The following is a 17,063-nucleotide window of genomic DNA, read 5'->3' as shown; positions in this document are numbered from 1 at the left end:
GGGAAGAATCAGGATGGCATCCAGATTAGAGACGGGAGCAGCAAAGCCAGAACGTGGGCCAATGCGCGAGTTGGTGACGAGGCAGTGCGGGAGAAGGAAAAGGACGCCTTTCCACGGTTGGCCTCACTTCAATCCAAGCTTAACCCAGGGACAACTCTTGGCCCTCGTTTCAGCCTTCAGGCTGCGGCTCTGGGGGCCATTCGCCCCTCGCTTGGACTCTCCGCTATTTTTGGTGACCTCACTCTCCATTGGACTCATGGGGCTCTCACCTCTTTGCCGCGTGGGGGCTGCGCTTGGCATCGTCTGCTATGGTTCATATCACGCAGCATGCGATCGTCTCTCGTTATTCATCACTGTGTCCAGAGATCGATGGTCACTACGGATCCAGGGGAAACCCAACTCTCCCCCGCGGTGGTAGCGAACCGTGGATGGGAATCTCCACTCGCCACTCCAGATGTACCTAGACACGGGGAACATCCATGGATGCTACAGAGTGTTTTGGCACCCGTTATGGCCGACGCATCGGCCCGCGCGGGCTAAATAGTCTATCCGACTGGGCGCGACTGGAATCCATCTGGCACAGCGCAATGTGTTATCTACCTAGGTATGAATACAGGATTCCTATGGAGGATCCATGTGGATCTGGGGAGGCGAGGTTTCCATTTTCTCGACTGCGCTTGACAAGCCTCCATTCTGATCTACTGTCTAGGCCAGTCAGAGTACCCGACTATCGACGTCACCGTGAAGATCTCTGCGTGAACATCCCCACTTATCACGCCCGACAGTTTCAGGGTCCTCATAATGGCCGAGATGCAGTCTAGTGATGAGCCCAGATGCATTGAATGAGATCTATGCCATGGAGTCCCAAAGTCCGACTCTGATAGAAACTGTGCGAGGACCAGCCAAGTGACAACCCTGACTCCTCGATGTCAGTAGACTGAGAAGTTCATACATCGGCAATGCAATGACAATTAGTACAGCTTTGAATTCGACACGACAAGTCAACTCTACAGCGGAGTGCAGATAGGGTTGTGAATAGGGTTTTCTACAGTTTCCGGCGGTATGCTGGTGGGGACTGAAGATCCTATATTTGCAACGGCTCTCGCCGTGGCAGTCCCATGTTCTATTTCGAATCCCACCCTAGTTCATACCATCGATTATCAGTCTCCAGTATCAGATTTAGTATTTCGCCAGATTGAAAATCGACAAGTATGGCGTTGGCTTGATGGTTCTCAAACGGGAGTATTTGCTGGGGTGCTACAGAGACGGCCTGCTTGATGCTTGACCACGACCCTCGAGCGAGATGGATTCACTTCTTAAGCCTTGGAGACAGCTAATGAAAAGTTTCCACTCCCTACTTTCCTCTTTTTCTTTTTTTCTGCCACTGTGCTGCATGTTGCAGTTGTCAGGCACCTAACAGGCACTATTCACACCACCATGCAAGGTGTATCACCTCACATTCTTTGCCCAGCCAGCCTTAACGAAAAAGTAAATAAACGTTCCCTATATATTGAAGCGATTTTTTCCGGGTTTTCCACACAAGCCACAAGGCAGATTATACTACCATGTATCTGACCACACCTTTGCTGGCGCTCAGCGCCTTGATTGCATCCACTGCTGCTCTCCCACGAACCAAGCAGAGCCCCTCAGATGTACGAGGCCCCTAAAGATCTCCCTCACATCCTAAACAGTAGGTATTCTCGATCTAACAAGAACAATCTGCGTGAAACAGTACGTGTTCCCCGAGCATTGCAACCCCGACCCGTGTGCTGGTATCACCTCCCAGAACGACACCTACGTCTGCGGCGACCCGCGCCTAGGACCCGTCCAAACACCCAAGAACTTCCCTCTGAACAACGAGCTGCGTACCTACGAGCGCTTCGGATCGCTCTGTCCAGCCGAGTTCCTCTCGAAATGGGCCGAGTCCCTCGACGCCGGCGCCTCCTACAAGTACCCGCCTTCGGACGGCTTCGTCGTTGCCGATGACGGCAACAAGCTCCTGGGGAATACCACGCTCCCCGTCGGCCAGAAGCTGGACCGTTTTGGCTCGGAATACGGCTCGTTTCTGGCTCCGCTGGGGGCGCCGTATATCGAGCGTTCCCTGCCGCCGAGCAACCTGGACACCTATGACGGCGATTATCCGTTTAACTACTACGTGTACGAGGTGACGAAGAGCTTCGTGGTGGGCTTGGGGCCCATTGCGCCGTGGTTTGAGCAGCCGGGCATGGGAACGCAGTTTCTGGCGTATTCGAGTGTCCAGGAGTTGTTGAAGGGTGGCTTCTTGCGGCGGCTGACGCCGGAAGGATATGATGAGCCGGATGAGTTTGCGGACGATTACACACCGGGTCCGACCTCGAGTTAACCATCCGAAGTGGCCTTTGGCTGGCTGTCGGAAGGAGGTGGTGCGTTGCAAGGCGCTTGGTGTCTTCCGTTGCCCCAATAGTGATTAAATTGGTTCATCCACCTCGGTGCGCTATTGGACGTACAACCCCGATGGGAAGTATAAGCAGAGAAATTTACGGGTAGTGTGGCATAAATTTTGGTCGTCGATTTCATACTTCAAACAGTTCTTCTTGATTACCAGGTCACCCCTTCTTAGTGCCTCGGCTTCATGTACAATTTCGGCTAGGATGGTGGAGTCATTGGATCCAGTTTGTCCCGATAGCTAGTTAGGTAGTTAATACTGTTACTATCATTTCATTATTGTCCTATTAAGTAATCATGTCTGCCATAGATTTTTCGTCCTAGATATATAACCAAAGTTCGCATCGATCCTAATTAAGCCTTTGCGACTTGTTGGATGAAATAAATGAAGTAGACGGAAATGAAACAAATTGTATTTATAAGCTCCCGAGCCGCTTCTTCCGCTGGTTTCCAAGATCTTTAGGAGCCCCGATCTTCCTTTTCCCGTTGGCCCTCTCGGTCATTGCTTGGATGGATCGCTCTTTGTGTCTGCCGAGTGAATGATAAACTCTAGTTCTTGGGTGTTTCCTCGGTTCATAGACTGCGTAAGTCCTCCTCGACAGGTCGTTCTCAATGGACTCTCGTCACCCGGTGTTCTCTTCCAGAAGTGAACGGGTGGTTCACGATTTCGGTCTCTAATATCCCTGAGGTCGCTCATAAGAAAACCAACACCACCCAAATTAACGTTGGTTTCCCAACTTCCGATTTGATTAGGAAAGTGAATTTCTTCGAGATCGACAACCTTAACTTTGGCACTGCCGAGGTCTCCGTTGTCGCAGAACAAGAAATTATCCAGTTTTTGGTCCCAATATTCAGCGCCATGCTCATATAATTCCTTGAGGGCATCTCTAAGGAGAGTTTCCAAAACATTCAATGTATCCTCTTGGACGTTGGGCGTATTGCGAACATAGTCGTATAGAGTAAGTCCCTCGACATCGGAAAGAATAAGAGCTGGAAGCCCATTGAAAGAGCCTTGACCATAAAGCTGCGGGATCAATACCCCTTGAAGCTCATTTAATCTCTCGTATGCTTCTTTCTCAAGCACAAACTCCTCCTCCCATCCATCCTTTTGTTGCTTCACAATAACTGATGTGACTGCTGGTGGAATAGTGTGCCGGAATGAGGCCGGCTCGAGTTCTAGTCGGTGTACTGTGTTGCGGCGAGGATGTAGCTGCTTAGAGTGTTTCGCAGAGATGGAGTGACCGTCTAGATAAAAAGCCTGAAATTATGTCAGCTATCAAGTCTTCCAAGGTTCCATATCGCACAATGAGGTAGTATCTTACCTGGAATGGTTACGGCCATGGAGGTGGGGAACAGTGAGCCACTTGAAGGTCGAAAGAAGGAGGATACAGGCCTAGTAGGGGGTTTTCGATATATATCCCTTACACAGCTTTGAAAACACAAAAGCAAGGGAGTCTGCCGGTAGCAGTTCGGATTAAGGTAGGCCAGCTAAGCCATCCTGGTCCGGGTGAATGGTAGTTCCGTTATTGCCTCACGCCAAGCCCATCTCGCAGAAAAATCATTGCAAGAAATTGGTATAGTAGACCGTAAGCATCCAATTTTGGAAGTCTAACCCGCTGTAACACAACCATTAATATACTCGCTAATCAAAGCAGAAGCGGAGTATTATTAGGTAGGCCATATACTCCATCCCTCTCTTGAAGACCTTGAGTCTCATGGGCTCTATGTCCACGGGTATCACTATAACAATTCTCGGATCCCAGTGTTTCCCCTCAAAGTAAAGCATCTAGCAGTCAAATTTGATAGTGCAAGAACCAACGCCGACGCCTTCTTCCCCACCATGATTCATTCCAGTAAAGGTCTGTCCTTTGAGCCCTTTCTGCGAGAGGTAAGTACCATTGCAGCTCCTATACGAAATAAAGCCAAGGTTCGTTAGTATTCACTGTATAATGTCGATGAAGACGGCCAGGTACAATCAGTGCACTTACGTGATCCTCGAACCACCGGCACATTGAACTTTCCAGACAAATGGGGCTGCCAGCGAGCTCTTCCCTTGGGTTTGCTTCAAGTTTGCCGGATCAAAGGTCTGGAATAGATTGTCATCGCAGAGGGTTTTGCCATCCTCTTTCGTCCATTCGAAGATACTATGATCGCCGGTTGTGATTTCGAAGGTGCCGTTGTTGTGAAATGCCTGAGCTTTGCATGAAGCTGCCATCGCAGATGGGGCTACTGCTAGGAGGCCGGCCAGGAGCGAATAGGAGATAAGCATCTTGAGAAGATAGAGGTTGGAGGTGTGTAGTCTGCTGAAAGGGGACACGCGCGATTACCTTTATATAACTCCGTGCCGCCCTGGCCCGATAAGATGCGGGCCAAAATTTAGTGGTTACTCTATATGCCCTACATGTATTTGGTGGACTTGTCAAGCAAGTTTTACCAATAATCTTTAGGAGCGATATGGAAAATTACGTTTGTTGTTCTCGTATATAGGGTGAAAAGCTAAAGAAACTGATCGTCTGCCAATACGCCTAATATGCAAAGATAAATGTGGAGTATACTAAGTATATGTAATAAAAGGCTGGTTTCATACTCCAGTGGGGGCAATCTGGTAGTTGGGGCCGCAGGTATTTTACGACAACAGCCTCGTACAAGCCTTACGGCTAAGCTATATATGGTGATTCCTGCGGGATTACTATAGAAAATTGCAGAGGGGCCATGAGCTACTCCTAGAAAGGAAATCGTTACGATGTCGGGGCGATGACGTCTAGAATGAATGGGTAACTAACTATTAACAGAATTGATACTTCTAACTTCGAGAGACAGGACTCAATGAGAGACCGGCTACCCACTGAGAGCTTTGATTAATTATAGTGATGGAGAGGGGTGCAGAGAGGAGGAGGAAAAGATGTGGACTGCGGAGCGCTAACCTGAGCGAGAGAGCTCCATTTGAGGCGTCTCTGGGGCCAAATAAGGTTGACGCTGACTGTCATTATTCAAAGGTCTCAGGCGGGTAAACGCATCAGAGTGGAGAATCCCCAATTCATGGACCCTGAACTAATTCACTAGTTTAAGAAAGTAGGCAATCGAGCTCCGCCCATCTAAAACCCAACAGTATATTTCGCTAAATTGACCAATTTGGTTAACTAATCGGAAATGCAAAATGGATATTTTTGCTCCAGTGTTAATTCGCAGACAGAAATTAAGACTGAATGGATTGATAAGAACAGGAGTTCTGCCAGAAAGAAGGAAATAGATATCTAGAACAAGAAAACCAAACCGGCTTACGCCGGTAGCGACAGCAGGAAAGCATCTCGGAAGTCTCAAGCTTAGTCAAACTATCTAGACTACGCAGAGCGCGCCATCATCCATCATACATCCGAATATCCTTTGCGCCGGTCTATTTCAGGATATCATCGCAAAGGTCGTCTATACGCGTGAAGTATGCGATCTTATTGAACTTAGAACCGGCAAAGATCATACTGACCACGTCTTTACCCCAGATTGTGAAAAGCAAGGATCCTGAATCACCAAGAAGCGCTGGATGGTCACCTTTGTGTGGGTAAAGACTGTATTCCAACGTTTCGACTTTTTGCTCTTTTCTATTGATTTTCTTAGTTTTCTTATTGGAAACTAACTAATAGTTATTAATACTAATAAGCGCATAGTTAACCTAAATTTAGTAGCTTTTGCCTTTAGGGGTACAGTGCTTAATAGTCCTTAATCTAGAGCTAGTGGCTACAGTGCTAAGGATATTTTCTGATTTCTTAGGGAACCTTATAATACTTTATAAATTAGCTTCCCTTTTAGTGATTTTCCGTTATAATAACTGGATAGTATCCTTCTTGTGCTTATTTAGCTTATTAAGCCCTTCCTGTTGTAACGTCAATCCAAGTTAATAAGTCGAAGACCGTTTGATTTCATTAATCACTTTACGAGACAAGTCGTCCTGTTCTTGCTTAGCAAGCAAACTTGGGTGACTTATTTTGAGGTTCCGAGCTAAGACCGCAAACTCCCTTGGTGATTTTTTGTATTCGTACATGGGGATGCCGGGGGGTACACTTAACTAATCATAATATACAGGAAAAGGATAAACTATTAATGCGAGTCTCCACACACTCATTCCAACACCATCTCTTTGCAAGACTGCGTCCCCTCCACCAGACGGTTGAGTTCGTTGATCGAGTGCATCCACTGTTACAGGTCTCGATTGCGATTCCAGTTGGAAGTGCGACTGGATTGGCCGGATGGGCACGAAGTTCGTCTTTATCAACGTCAAGGAGCCGGGAGATGCTCTCCAGCTCACCAAGGAGCCTGAAGTTCGGTCCCATATTACTCGCTATCAATGGAGCCATGGCGAGCCTCGAAAAAAGCCAAAGGCGAGGGACGGTCTTGGAGCACCGCGGACTGCGATGGAGGTGACACTGAGCGCCTCGTTTCCGCTGGAAGCTGAGCACCACGATCGCCAAGTCCAGCCTGCATTCATATCAATCCCCCCTCCGATCGGCGGGCTCCGGGTCGACCCTTTTCAGTCTTACCCTATTGCTGCCAGGCCCTCGACGCCACATCTCGTGGATCATTGTAAGTAGTCCTGCTGAGCGGGGAGCTTCGTCATCCCAAGTCCCGGAAATTGAATCTCATCGATTCTCCAAGACTTGACAAATCTAGCCGTCGACATTCCTGAACTTGACCAGCCCGGGAACAACGGTCTTCTAAGAACGAGCTGGTTTCCTCTGGTGATGACCGATCCGGCTCTGTTCTTGGTGATTACGCTACTCTCCGCATCACATTATGCTTCAATACAGAGCCAACCCGAGCAGATGAAACTGGATCTCCTCCACCTTCGCTGCGAAACTGTGCAGGCGATCAACGCCGCCTTGGCATCCCGGCGACCAGAGCAGATCAGCGACGCCCTAATCGGCGCTATAGCCAAGATGGCGAGCTACGAAGCCATGTTCGGTAGCCTGGAGAATTACAATATTCACATGCAGGGCCTGAAGAAAGCTATTGATCTTCGTGGAGGAGTGATATCGTTGGGTCTTAACGGCCTCCTGCGACGAATAGTCGTTTGGATCGACCGGAACTCCGCCTTCCTGCATGGATCGAGGTTGTATTTTCCGGGGATCGGATTCGTGCCGGGCGAACCGTTGCCAGACCCGAATCCAGGGCATTTCCTCGGTCGATCATGAATGATGTGGTCTATGTGTTGGTGGATTTTTTTATTGGAGCGCATTGCATAGGACGGCGAGTTTCGTGGGCGTTGTGGCGCAACAGCGGTCGCACTTGGGAGCGAAACGTGTTTTACATGCGCTAGATCAAACATAGATTGTGGGTTTTACTCGCCAATTCCGAGCACCTACGTTCTACTGGATTCTCGATGCCATCGTGCATTTGCATTCAGCTCTCCACGCATCGCGACTGGACCAACCAATCACCGATGCCACCGCGATCCGAGATCTGCCGCCTTTCCCCTTTGGGATAACGCATACTAAACTAGCATCTCCACTATGACACCATCCACTGCACGAGTCCTGCGCGAGCTTAATCGCAAGCAAATGCCTCGGCTGGGACTAACTGCTCTTCCTATAAGAAGGGCAAGATTGCTCGCATGGTTCGTCTGTCGCTTCATTTCTTGCGTATCACTCATCAAATCTCTCTCTCTTTCACCCACCAATCCACTCAACAATATGGCTCTGAACGGAAAGGTTGCTCTCGTAACTGGCGGCGTCAAGAACTTGGGCGCGCAAAGCGCATTGGAGCTGGCCACTGCTGGAGCTGACCTTGCCCTTCACTACCATTCTGCCGGCAGCGAAAAAGATATCGCTGAATTGGAGTCTTCGCTAAAGAAAAACAACCCTTCTATCAAGGTTGCATTCTACCAAGGCGACCTGACCGCCGCGGCGACCGTCACGAAGCTCTTCCAAGATGTCCTGCGAGACTTTGGCCACATTGATATCGTGGTTAACACTGTGGGAAAGGTGCTGAAGAAGCCCATTACCGAAATCAGCGAGCAAGAATACGATACCATGTTTGCGTGAGTCTCCCAATGACTTATCTTGTATGATTTTCTGAACCCTAACATCTGTCAACCAGTGTGAACTCCAAGACCGCATTCTTCATTCTCAAGGAGGCAGCTGCACATGTGTCAGATGGCGGTAAAATTATCACAATTGTCACTGCGCTCCTAGGTGCATTCACGGGCTTCTACACCTCCTATGCAGGAAGCAAGGCCCCCGTGGAGCACTTCACTCGGTACGGCTCCTTCATATAATTAACAAATCACACTGACAATTATCCAGGGGAGTTTGCAAAGAGCTCCAATCGCGCCGGATCAGTGTCAACAATGTTGCTCCGGGACCAATGGACACCCGTAAGTCTCAGCCAGCCTTTGTCTCGTGTAAATGGAACTGCAAAAAATCGAACTAACCTAATGTTTCTCAATAGCATTCTTCTACCCCCAGGAGTCCCCCGAGGCCGTCGAGTTCCACAAGGCCAATGGCATGGGCAACCGGTTGACAATGGTGTCTGATATTGCTCCCATCATCCGCTTCCTCTGTACTGAGGGCACCTGGATTACTGGACAGACCATCTTTGCCAATGGCGGGTACACTACTCGCTAAGCTTCCTGTGGTATAGCCCTGGAGGACTTGGGTTATCCTACGATTCATGATACTACTTCCTATAGTATTTATTCACCAATAGCAATTTCTGAGTGCATTCTGTTTTGATAATTAATGATAGGAGTAACAGAACACTAAAATAAGAAACACCCCTTCGTCATTGAGCCGGTAGGCTGTTAGTCTCATTGGTTTCAACGACAAAGGAAACCGAATGAGAGAGGACGGAGACATTTTCAACAGATGCTGTAGACTCTGAGTGTCTGGTCCAGGCAACATTTGATGAGAAGTTGTCGAGTGAAATGTGGTGCTCCTGGCTGATGACGATGTCTTCCTTGTCTTCCCTTCCATCTTCTTTCCCTTCTTCCTCGTTTCCCTCTGTAATGGCTGAAGCCGACGGTTCTGATCCAGTCGTTTCCACTTCCTTGTCTTGCTCTCCTTCATGTGCATCGTCTCCTTCCTTTGCCGCATTCTCTTGCTTCCCCTGGTTGCCTAACAGTGTCTCATGTTCTTCATTCGCCTGGACTGCTTCCTTCTTCTCATCTTCCTGTTTTCCATCTCCTTTCTTTGCCTCATCGCCTTCCTCTCTCATGTCGTCGACCCGCTCTTCAGTCTCCCCAGAGCTATCAACACTGGGCCGTCTCCAAAAGACAGAGTGTGCAATGAAACCAGAGAACAAGATTCCACCAAATATGCAAATCCTCGTCCACCCTTTCGTGGGAGTATAGGATGGGCCTGGATGATCATCAGGCCCTTCCATATCCTAGGCCTCAGCAGAACAATCAATCTTCCCGCAGCATTGATTAGCACCACTCTTCCAGATGCAGTTATTTGCATTGTCGCGTATATTGCAAGGGACCTCCAAAAGCTCGAACTCGATGCACGAGTCCGTGGCAAAAGTGTCCAACGTGATGCCGGGACTGACATCCGGACACGCCTGCGACAGTCCTGCGGCAAATCCAGTCAGGCAGTATTTACCACAGGGCCACTTGGTGATGGAGAAGTTGCCCGCCTGTGCAAAGTCGGGCGTCTTGCCGATGTGGCCTCCGTTCTTTTTGTTGTCGAGCCATTGCCCTGCGTCCAGTGCTGCAGGTAGCGTGCCGTGGAGGTCTTTGATGTATACCTCGTCGCTCGGATTGACTGGCAGGCCGGGTTTGCATTTGTCGTCCTTGCAAAATTGGAACTTGCCCGGTCTGATGTACTTGCTGAGACCGGTTTCGGAATATTGATTCATGTTGAAGGTGAGGTAATTGCCCGATCTGCCCGTGAAGAAGTAGCATTTACCTGGACGTGTTAACTGATATATTTCAGGTATCAGACAGGGAAAACCTATGGACGTACCAGTTTTAATGCCAGAGTCACACTTGGTGTTGGCAGGCTTGCAAGTACCGTCTTTGGCTTGTTGTTGGCCCTTGGGGCATTGGCACTTTCCATTTACCATCTGCTTCCCATTGGCACACTTTTGCTCCCTCTTGCATATTTTCCCATCAAAGGTAGAGCCCTCCAGACAACACTCGAAGCCGACCGCTTTCGAGCCAGCCACGTCGTGGCCGTCGCCGCAGCAGTGCCATTCAGTATCGGCAGATCCTTTGAGACTCGCACCAGGCGGGCAACAGGTGCCGTACTTCTTATCCGCGCTGAGGCTCAGGACTTTACTGCCGGCACATATCAAGCTTCCTTCGAATGGCCCATCGGGCCATGTCACTTTGTCTCCGTTGATCACGAAGTTCTCGCCGATCTCTTTCACTGCGACCTTTTGCGCGTAGGCCAGATGGACCCTCAGGAGGATAGCTAGGCCAAGTAAAGGGCTGCGCATGATGATGTTGGTATAATGAAATGAATCAAGATCGATAGAATTATTGAGGCGATTGATTGATGCTATCGGGGCGCTGTCTTGAGCTCTTTATGTCTTGACCCGAATGCTAGGGGGCAGATGTCCTCGCTTGGAGTTTCCACCGATTTGCGTCTTCTCCCTCCTGATCATGCAGTCTGGTGACAGATTGGAAAGGCACAGCTGAATCTACAATTGAAGGTGAGCCACTGCACTACGACTGGCAGGAACAAGGATGCCACAGAGGCTGAAGCGGGCTTTTCTTCACCAAAACGAGTCTAGATTATGCGGGAGATTTCCAAGACCTGTGGATATCAGCCAGCCCAGGCGGGCTGATAGTCTCGATATTTGGAAGTAATGCCATGACTATTGGCATTGGTATAGGCTCCCCAGTTGGGCTAGGTGAGTGATTTGCCTGGCTGAGAGACCTGCTCTGATTGGTGCCGACAAATAGACTAGATGTCAGATTCCCCGCGGTGGCTGCTTTGCCAGGTCAGTCTGCGCTCTGCGCTGCACCGGGGCAAACTGTTATGCAGTAGGATGCCATGGCTTCTGTCAGCCAACACGGAGATCTCCGAGACTGAAGTGGCGGGGCTGACCTGACACGGAACTGGTAGGAAGAAAGATAGGTGGCAGGCATATTGACAGGATAGGAGGAGACCCGACCAATTGGAATCAAGAAGTCTGTCTTGCTATTCTGCCCAATCTGCCAATTTAGGGGGCTTACGCTTAACATACAGGAAAGGATAAACTATAAATGCAAGTCTCCACACACTCATTCCGACAATAAGACATTCTCGCTTGCTCCAGTCGAGGACGCTGTGATTGGTGGGCCACTGGTTCTTTTGTGCTGCAATTGCACGAATTTAAACTGTATTGCTGGATATCGGGAATACCAGGCTTGAGGAAGAACAGATTATTCGGAAGGCCTGAGATACAGCAAAGATATCGTGGATCATAAACCATCTCGTGCCTTTTTCCGCGCGGTATAGAAGGCATCGCATTGTCTTGCTGATTTTTACGGCAGCAAGATGATGAACTGCATCTTCAGTAGATAGGCCATCTTATTGCAATCATTCCAGCATGTATATTGGCGAAAACCTGGTTCACATATATCTGGAGCTCAACTGTGCGCACCTAGCTCGCCCAAGACTTGAGAAATGCTTGACGCTTCTATTTGCGCTCGGCACTGAATAATATGACAGGCGGTAAATAGGTTAACACCTAAAACACCAGCTTTGATCACTCGTGGCGCGGGTGGAGAAAGGACCGCTCGCGATCTTAATATACCGTCGCGGGCCAAAAAGCGTGAACTGGTACTAATATCGCAGAGCTAATTTCGACTTATTTCGAGGAATGAAGGGTATTTGTCGAAAATGGACGCCACAGACGAAGATTACTCGACCTTATCCTTTTGTCTCATACCCCCAGCTCGCCTATTCTGCAGCCTCGGGTTATCGTCGTTCACAATTCTGAAACGCTGGAAACTGTTGAAAATTAGTTCTGAGCCTACGGGATAAAGTACAGTATGTATTGAAGATTAGGTTCCGTTGCTGCAGTGATTATATTGCTGAAAGGTTCCGATGTTTCTATCAGTTCGCGCTTGAATTCAATCTCATTAAGAAATCCTTTTGGTTAAATCATTCCTTTGGAACAAAAAATATGAAGCGCTGTAAGTCTATCGCCGCTCGCCATTGCAGTATCCATACATTCTCACGTTCGGTTCATATTCTTACCCGTGTGGACATCCGTTAGGCTCTACAGATTCTCTAGAAGCAAAGAAGATAACGTGCTTGACATATGCATGAGGTGAAAAGCTTTCTCGCTTTGACATATAAAGAGGTTATTCCTCCTTTATAGATATTCAGATCCTGGCAGACCAAATGAAATTGAATTTTTATTCACTCTTTTATTCCCATCAGCCAGCAGCACCCAGACTATAGAGACACTGTCGAGAATCTCTCGAGAATAGCCCTAATGTTCCAGCGTGGGTAATTAGCGATCTATTGACGCGACCCAAGCAGAGCGCAGGTGCCCTAGCAATATTGGTCGGTCGAGACGCGTCAATATGAGGACAACTCTGACCGTGTCGTATAGCAGTCCTTCCGATGAACAACGATTCGAGGCTTTCGAGATATGGTATAGCCAGCCTCGTCCTTGCCAATTGAGTCTGGTCTAAATGGTCGCTAACTTCATCATCAGGCATATGGTATTTCTCATGTTGGACAACAATCAAGAAAATCCTGTCTATCGCGCCCCGATTGGCAAATCTCTAAAAGTGAGAGGTATTTTCACTTTATACACCCGGAAACAATTTCATTGGCTACTCTAAGCGAGCTAGTCGCTCCCTCTTAACCCAGGAAACGATGCAAGGTGCAATAGAAAAAGCCGGTTTCGTGGATGCACACAAAAAGCTTTACAAGATTAAAAGGGTAATATTCTGAAAGAGGGTGGGCAGCTTCAATATCTCCATTGGACTGCTGCTCTAGAAGGCTGGGCTATATGCTTACCAAGTTCGGAGCGCCGTGCCCGTGGACCAAAAGAGGAGGTCCAAGTTTATTTAGCGAAGGTTCGGGCCGAGTTAAGGAACCCTCATACACACGCCTATGAATACGCGTGAGTCCATCCCAACGAGCACCTGAGAGATCCTGCTTGCTGATTATGTTAAGTCGCCGGGTCTGGGCGAGGAAACCCAACAATGAGGAATCCAAGGCTAACGTCAAGGATAAGCACGAACCTTCGCCATAGATTGGTATGCCGCCTTCAAACAGAAACAGTGCCTTTCATCCTGCGGATTTCTACCTTTTCAATGGCAGAACACAAACGAAAATCCGTTTCCTACCAGCCTCTCCAAAAATATCATCCTTTAAATTAAGCCTCAAGAAACCTCCCAGCCCTCAGACCCAAATGATAACCAGACAAGATGCTAGTGGACGATCAACACAGTTTATGGATGCTCTCGTAGCAATCTCAGACGAAATTGAAGGCGATTAGAAGCAAATTGAATTATATCATTCTGATTCACTTAGTTCTTCTCTGACAGGTATATCGACAGAATTGGCACTTGCAGCGTATTGGGCAGACTGAGATTGTGGCGTCTCTAGTGATGTAAAGCCGCATAAGGTATTTATAACAATCAACTGATGATGTGGCAGTGATGTGTTGTCTTCAGCAGGGATAACTGCTTTCAAGCGGGGTAGCCTTCCACTGCGACGAGCACTGAAATAGATATCTCAGGTCAAATCCCAAATTCCCAACGCAAGTTTTCCACGTTCCCAAGTCAATTCGAGTCAAGATGCCACGCAAAGCTGCGAAGCCATGGTCGCTCCACCCAGAGCTTCATGACGATGTAGCGCAGTTGTTGAGCACGGAAGGACTTCAATTGCATTTCCTTAGCGCTGATGATGACCACGCCAAAATTAAGGAACGGGACTCGAATGTCATGGGTCGATTTATATGCCGAAACAGCAGATGTTACTCCAGCGGTTGGTCGAGCAAAAAGATTGCGATTACAATTCGCATGTACCCCCGACAACGATATAACGCGCGGGTATATCACCAACGATGCAAGAACTGCGAATGCGTTGGCCAGCTGCTCCTAGATCATGGGTCCTATGCGGAAAGAGTAACATACTGGCTTAAAAAATGGAATGGAATCGAGGTTCAGCGACCCGTTCAGAGCAGAGGTCCCCACAATAGCGAACTATGTGAAGGCTGCAGAGTCGGTCATTGCCCCAACTCAGATGAAGATTTGGCACTGGTACTGGCTAGGTGAGTTTCGCCCTCCATGACTTCTTGTGCGTTCACTAATCTTAGTAGACTTTCGATCTAAGCATTATGACTGCAATGACACTTAGGAATTAAGATATTGGAGTATGAATTGGTATGTTGTTTGATATTTGCAGGGTTCCTTATCGTTATATTAATGGGTTCCAAGCAAAGGTTCTAGTCGTTACGGACTTGGGCGTCAACAACACGCCAATGCAAGAAGACGGAAGAGCGAGAGACCCAATCAACTTGGGAACGAGGTACAGGAAGGAAAACGTGAAGGTCATCCGGCATAGTGTGTTAGTGCTGGACCCGATGGTGCGATAAACCGGATACATGGGCTTAACCAACGTGTATTTAGTCCGTCACATTGAGTTCTTCTTTGAAACAGTAAGATCGACATTGGAGTAATTCTAATATTTCAAGTTTGGATATATCAGTACCGTTGATAGTTTTCAACGAATAGGGTAGCTCAACTAATCGACTGACCCCCCCCCCCCCCCGGGGCATCCCTAATCAATACATCTCTTGAAATAAGGGCTCTGCTGGGGAGCATCTTTTTAGTGTATGTATATATATATATATATACACGTGGCTAAGCGAATTTTGCTAATAGTAAATATGATATAAACGACACTAACTATCCATGGATATCTATAAACCTCGACACCCAGCGGTGAGGGCACTCCCGTTTGGACTGTTTGCCTGCGCTTATCGGCTCGTGCTTATCCGCGCCATCAATTCCACTGTTCTTCTGCATCGCGCAGACTCGCCTCTTCACCTGCCTCGGCTCTCCTCTGCGCCCTCTCGCGGGATGCGCGACCGCGCCTCCGATCTTCTCCGTCATGCCGTCAACCCCGTCCTCGTCCACCCCGCGAGCCACAGGCACAGGCCCACCCTCTCAGCTCACCGCGTCGGTGGTGAAGTTCCAGTGTCTCTTCACCCACGATCTGCGTCGCAAGTTGAAGCGGTGGCAGGATGGCTATCTTCGGTATCACGCCTTCAACAAGCGAATCATGGTCTACGATGAGCAAGGCAATTTCGTGGGTGATCATCACTGGCGGTCCACCGAGGAGGTCCTGGACGGCGACGAGTTCGAGCTGGACAAGGGCGTGTTGATACAGGTGGGGGAGCGTATGAGTACGACGCAGACAGACATATCGAATCTATTTGAAAAGCGGAAATCCAGCCAGACTTCGCCGCAGTCGCACCCCGGCTCCCAGCTGCCTCGTCCGTCCACAGCTGTTCGATCCTCAGGCTCCTCGCAGCCATTCCGCTCGCTCAATGATCTTCTTGGGATCAGGAAGACGCCGATCGGGCATTTGGTGTCTCCATATGAAGAACGACATCGGGTTCCGCTCCCGTCGAGCACAGCACAACCGTCTGAACCCGAACGAGCCCCGAAGCGACAAAGGGTATCCGCACCTGCCAGAGATCCGGTCCATCACCGCGTGGTCCAGAACGAAGTGGTAGACTTGACAGACGATGGGCCGGTCCTCGCCAAGCCGCGGAATAGTACCTCGATGCCAGAGAAACCGAGACCCCCAATAGACACTAGGCCGAGCATACGTCCATCACCGAGGGAAAAAGCAAAAGACCCGCTGATAAGGCCCACCAGACCTGCTTCCCCAGTATTTGCAAAACCTCCCATACCAGCGCCGTCGGCATCATCTGAGAGTCGTCCTGCAAAGCCAGCAGCCGGGATGACAGCCAAGCCGACTCGTTCTGAAGCACCCGAACTCAGTAGCCCCCCAAGCAGCTACCTGCCACCCCCTTCACCTCTGCAAAGGCCCAGAATGTCCGCTTCAGATGCGTCTTCCATGCCCTGGCGTTTGCCTATCCAAAGGCCGCGCAAGAAATTAATGTATACCGCACTTTTGCCTGGAGGGGGCTCGCAGAAAATCCCGGCACCTCTATCAAAGACTACGTCTGAGAAACCAAACAGCCAACTTTCTTCGAAAGCTCTAAAGTCTCAGTGGGTTAACCCGATTGATCCTCCTAACCAGCTTGCTAATAGCCTATCAGGGCATCCACTATCCCAGCGCACGAACTGCCATCGACCAACGCAGAATTCTTCCCTTCGGATTCGACCCAATTCATCCTGGAAGAGATGGCAGATACACCGGGCTGTGAAAGGCCCGGGAATCCGACCAAAGCTCTGCAAAATTCATCTATCCCGCGAAATCTCCCCGCGAAGCGATCCCTTGATGCGCCACTGCGCAAGTCACTGTCAGACCCCACTGCGTTGACGGCCAGACCCAGTCTCCAGGCTCGACCTACTTTCATGCGCAGCGCCATGAGCACGGCCCCCGAGCCAGCGAAGGACGTTGAAGAGGGACCCTGGACGCCGGAGGCCCTGGACCTATTCGACTTTTGGCCCCCAGGCAGACCGAAGCCGGGCTCGCCGGCTTGATAGCTATTATCTTTCT

The 17,063-nt window shown here is 49.3% G+C and overlaps 8 protein-coding genes across 8 annotated transcripts; 4 read left to right on the top strand and 4 right to left on the bottom strand.

Moving 5' to 3' along the window:
* Positions 1-1,565: 1,565 nt before the first annotated feature.
* On the top strand, positions 1,566-2,362 carry N7459_007960 (TNT domain-containing protein; the record flags this gene model as incomplete). Its single annotated transcript, XM_056947128.1, has 2 exons — positions 1,566-1,652; positions 1,733-2,362. The coding sequence occupies 2 exons, from the start codon at positions 1,566-1,568 to the stop codon at positions 2,360-2,362; spliced, it is 717 nt and encodes a 238-aa protein (XP_056796638.1).
* Positions 2,363-2,923: 561 nt separating this feature from the next.
* Positions 2,924-3,765, bottom strand: N7459_007959 (uncharacterized protein; the record flags this gene model as incomplete). Its single annotated transcript, XM_056947127.1, has 2 exons — positions 2,924-3,669; positions 3,747-3,765. 2 exons carry the CDS (start codon positions 3,763-3,765, stop codon positions 2,924-2,926), a joined length of 765 nt encoding a protein of 254 aa, XP_056796637.1.
* A 445-nt stretch (positions 3,766-4,210) lies between these two features.
* N7459_007958 (uncharacterized protein) lies at positions 4,211-4,693 on the bottom strand (the record flags this gene model as incomplete). The annotated part of the gene is made up of 2 exons (XM_056947126.1): positions 4,211-4,331; positions 4,413-4,693. 2 exons carry the CDS (start codon positions 4,691-4,693, stop codon positions 4,211-4,213), a joined length of 402 nt encoding a protein of 133 aa, XP_056796636.1.
* Positions 4,694-6,665: 1,972 nt separating this feature from the next.
* Positions 6,666-7,607, top strand: N7459_007957 (uncharacterized protein; the record flags this gene model as incomplete). Its single annotated transcript, XM_056947125.1, has 2 exons — positions 6,666-6,999; positions 7,072-7,607. The coding sequence occupies 2 exons, from the start codon at positions 6,666-6,668 to the stop codon at positions 7,605-7,607; spliced, it is 870 nt and encodes a 289-aa protein (XP_056796635.1).
* Positions 7,608-8,105: 498 nt separating this feature from the next.
* On the top strand, positions 8,106-9,038 carry N7459_007956 (uncharacterized protein; the record flags this gene model as incomplete). Its single annotated transcript, XM_056947124.1, has 4 exons — positions 8,106-8,452; positions 8,512-8,670; positions 8,718-8,788; positions 8,863-9,038. The coding sequence occupies 4 exons, from the start codon at positions 8,106-8,108 to the stop codon at positions 9,036-9,038; spliced, it is 753 nt and encodes a 250-aa protein (XP_056796634.1).
* A 157-nt stretch (positions 9,039-9,195) lies between these two features.
* N7459_007955 (uncharacterized protein) lies at positions 9,196-9,627 on the bottom strand (the record flags this gene model as incomplete). Its single annotated transcript, XM_056947123.1, has 1 exon — positions 9,196-9,627. The coding sequence occupies one exon, from the start codon at positions 9,625-9,627 to the stop codon at positions 9,196-9,198; it is 432 nt and encodes a 143-aa protein (XP_056796633.1).
* Positions 9,628-9,798: 171 nt separating this feature from the next.
* N7459_007954 (cysteine-rich secreted protein) lies at positions 9,799-10,851 on the bottom strand (the record flags this gene model as incomplete). The annotated part of the gene is made up of 2 exons (XM_056947122.1): positions 9,799-10,319; positions 10,377-10,851. The coding sequence occupies 2 exons, from the start codon at positions 10,849-10,851 to the stop codon at positions 9,799-9,801; spliced, it is 996 nt and encodes a 331-aa protein (XP_056796632.1).
* Positions 10,852-15,479: 4,628 nt separating this feature from the next.
* Positions 15,480-17,047, top strand: N7459_007953 (DNA helicase ZGRF1-like domain-containing protein; the record flags this gene model as incomplete). The annotated part of the gene is made up of 2 exons (XM_056947121.1): positions 15,480-16,049; positions 16,652-17,047. The coding sequence occupies 2 exons, from the start codon at positions 15,480-15,482 to the stop codon at positions 17,045-17,047; spliced, it is 966 nt and encodes a 321-aa protein (XP_056796631.1).
* Between the last annotated feature and the right edge of the window lie 16 nt (positions 17,048-17,063).

The sequence above is a fragment of the Penicillium hispanicum genome (assembly GCF_028827665.1).
Source record: "Penicillium hispanicum strain IBT 35686 chromosome Unknown utg000007l_segment0_segment0, whole genome shotgun sequence".
In the NCBI taxonomy this organism is placed as follows: Eukaryota; Fungi; Ascomycota; class Eurotiomycetes; order Eurotiales; family Aspergillaceae; genus Penicillium; species Penicillium hispanicum.
This window is presented reverse-complemented; position numbering and strand designations above follow the sequence as displayed.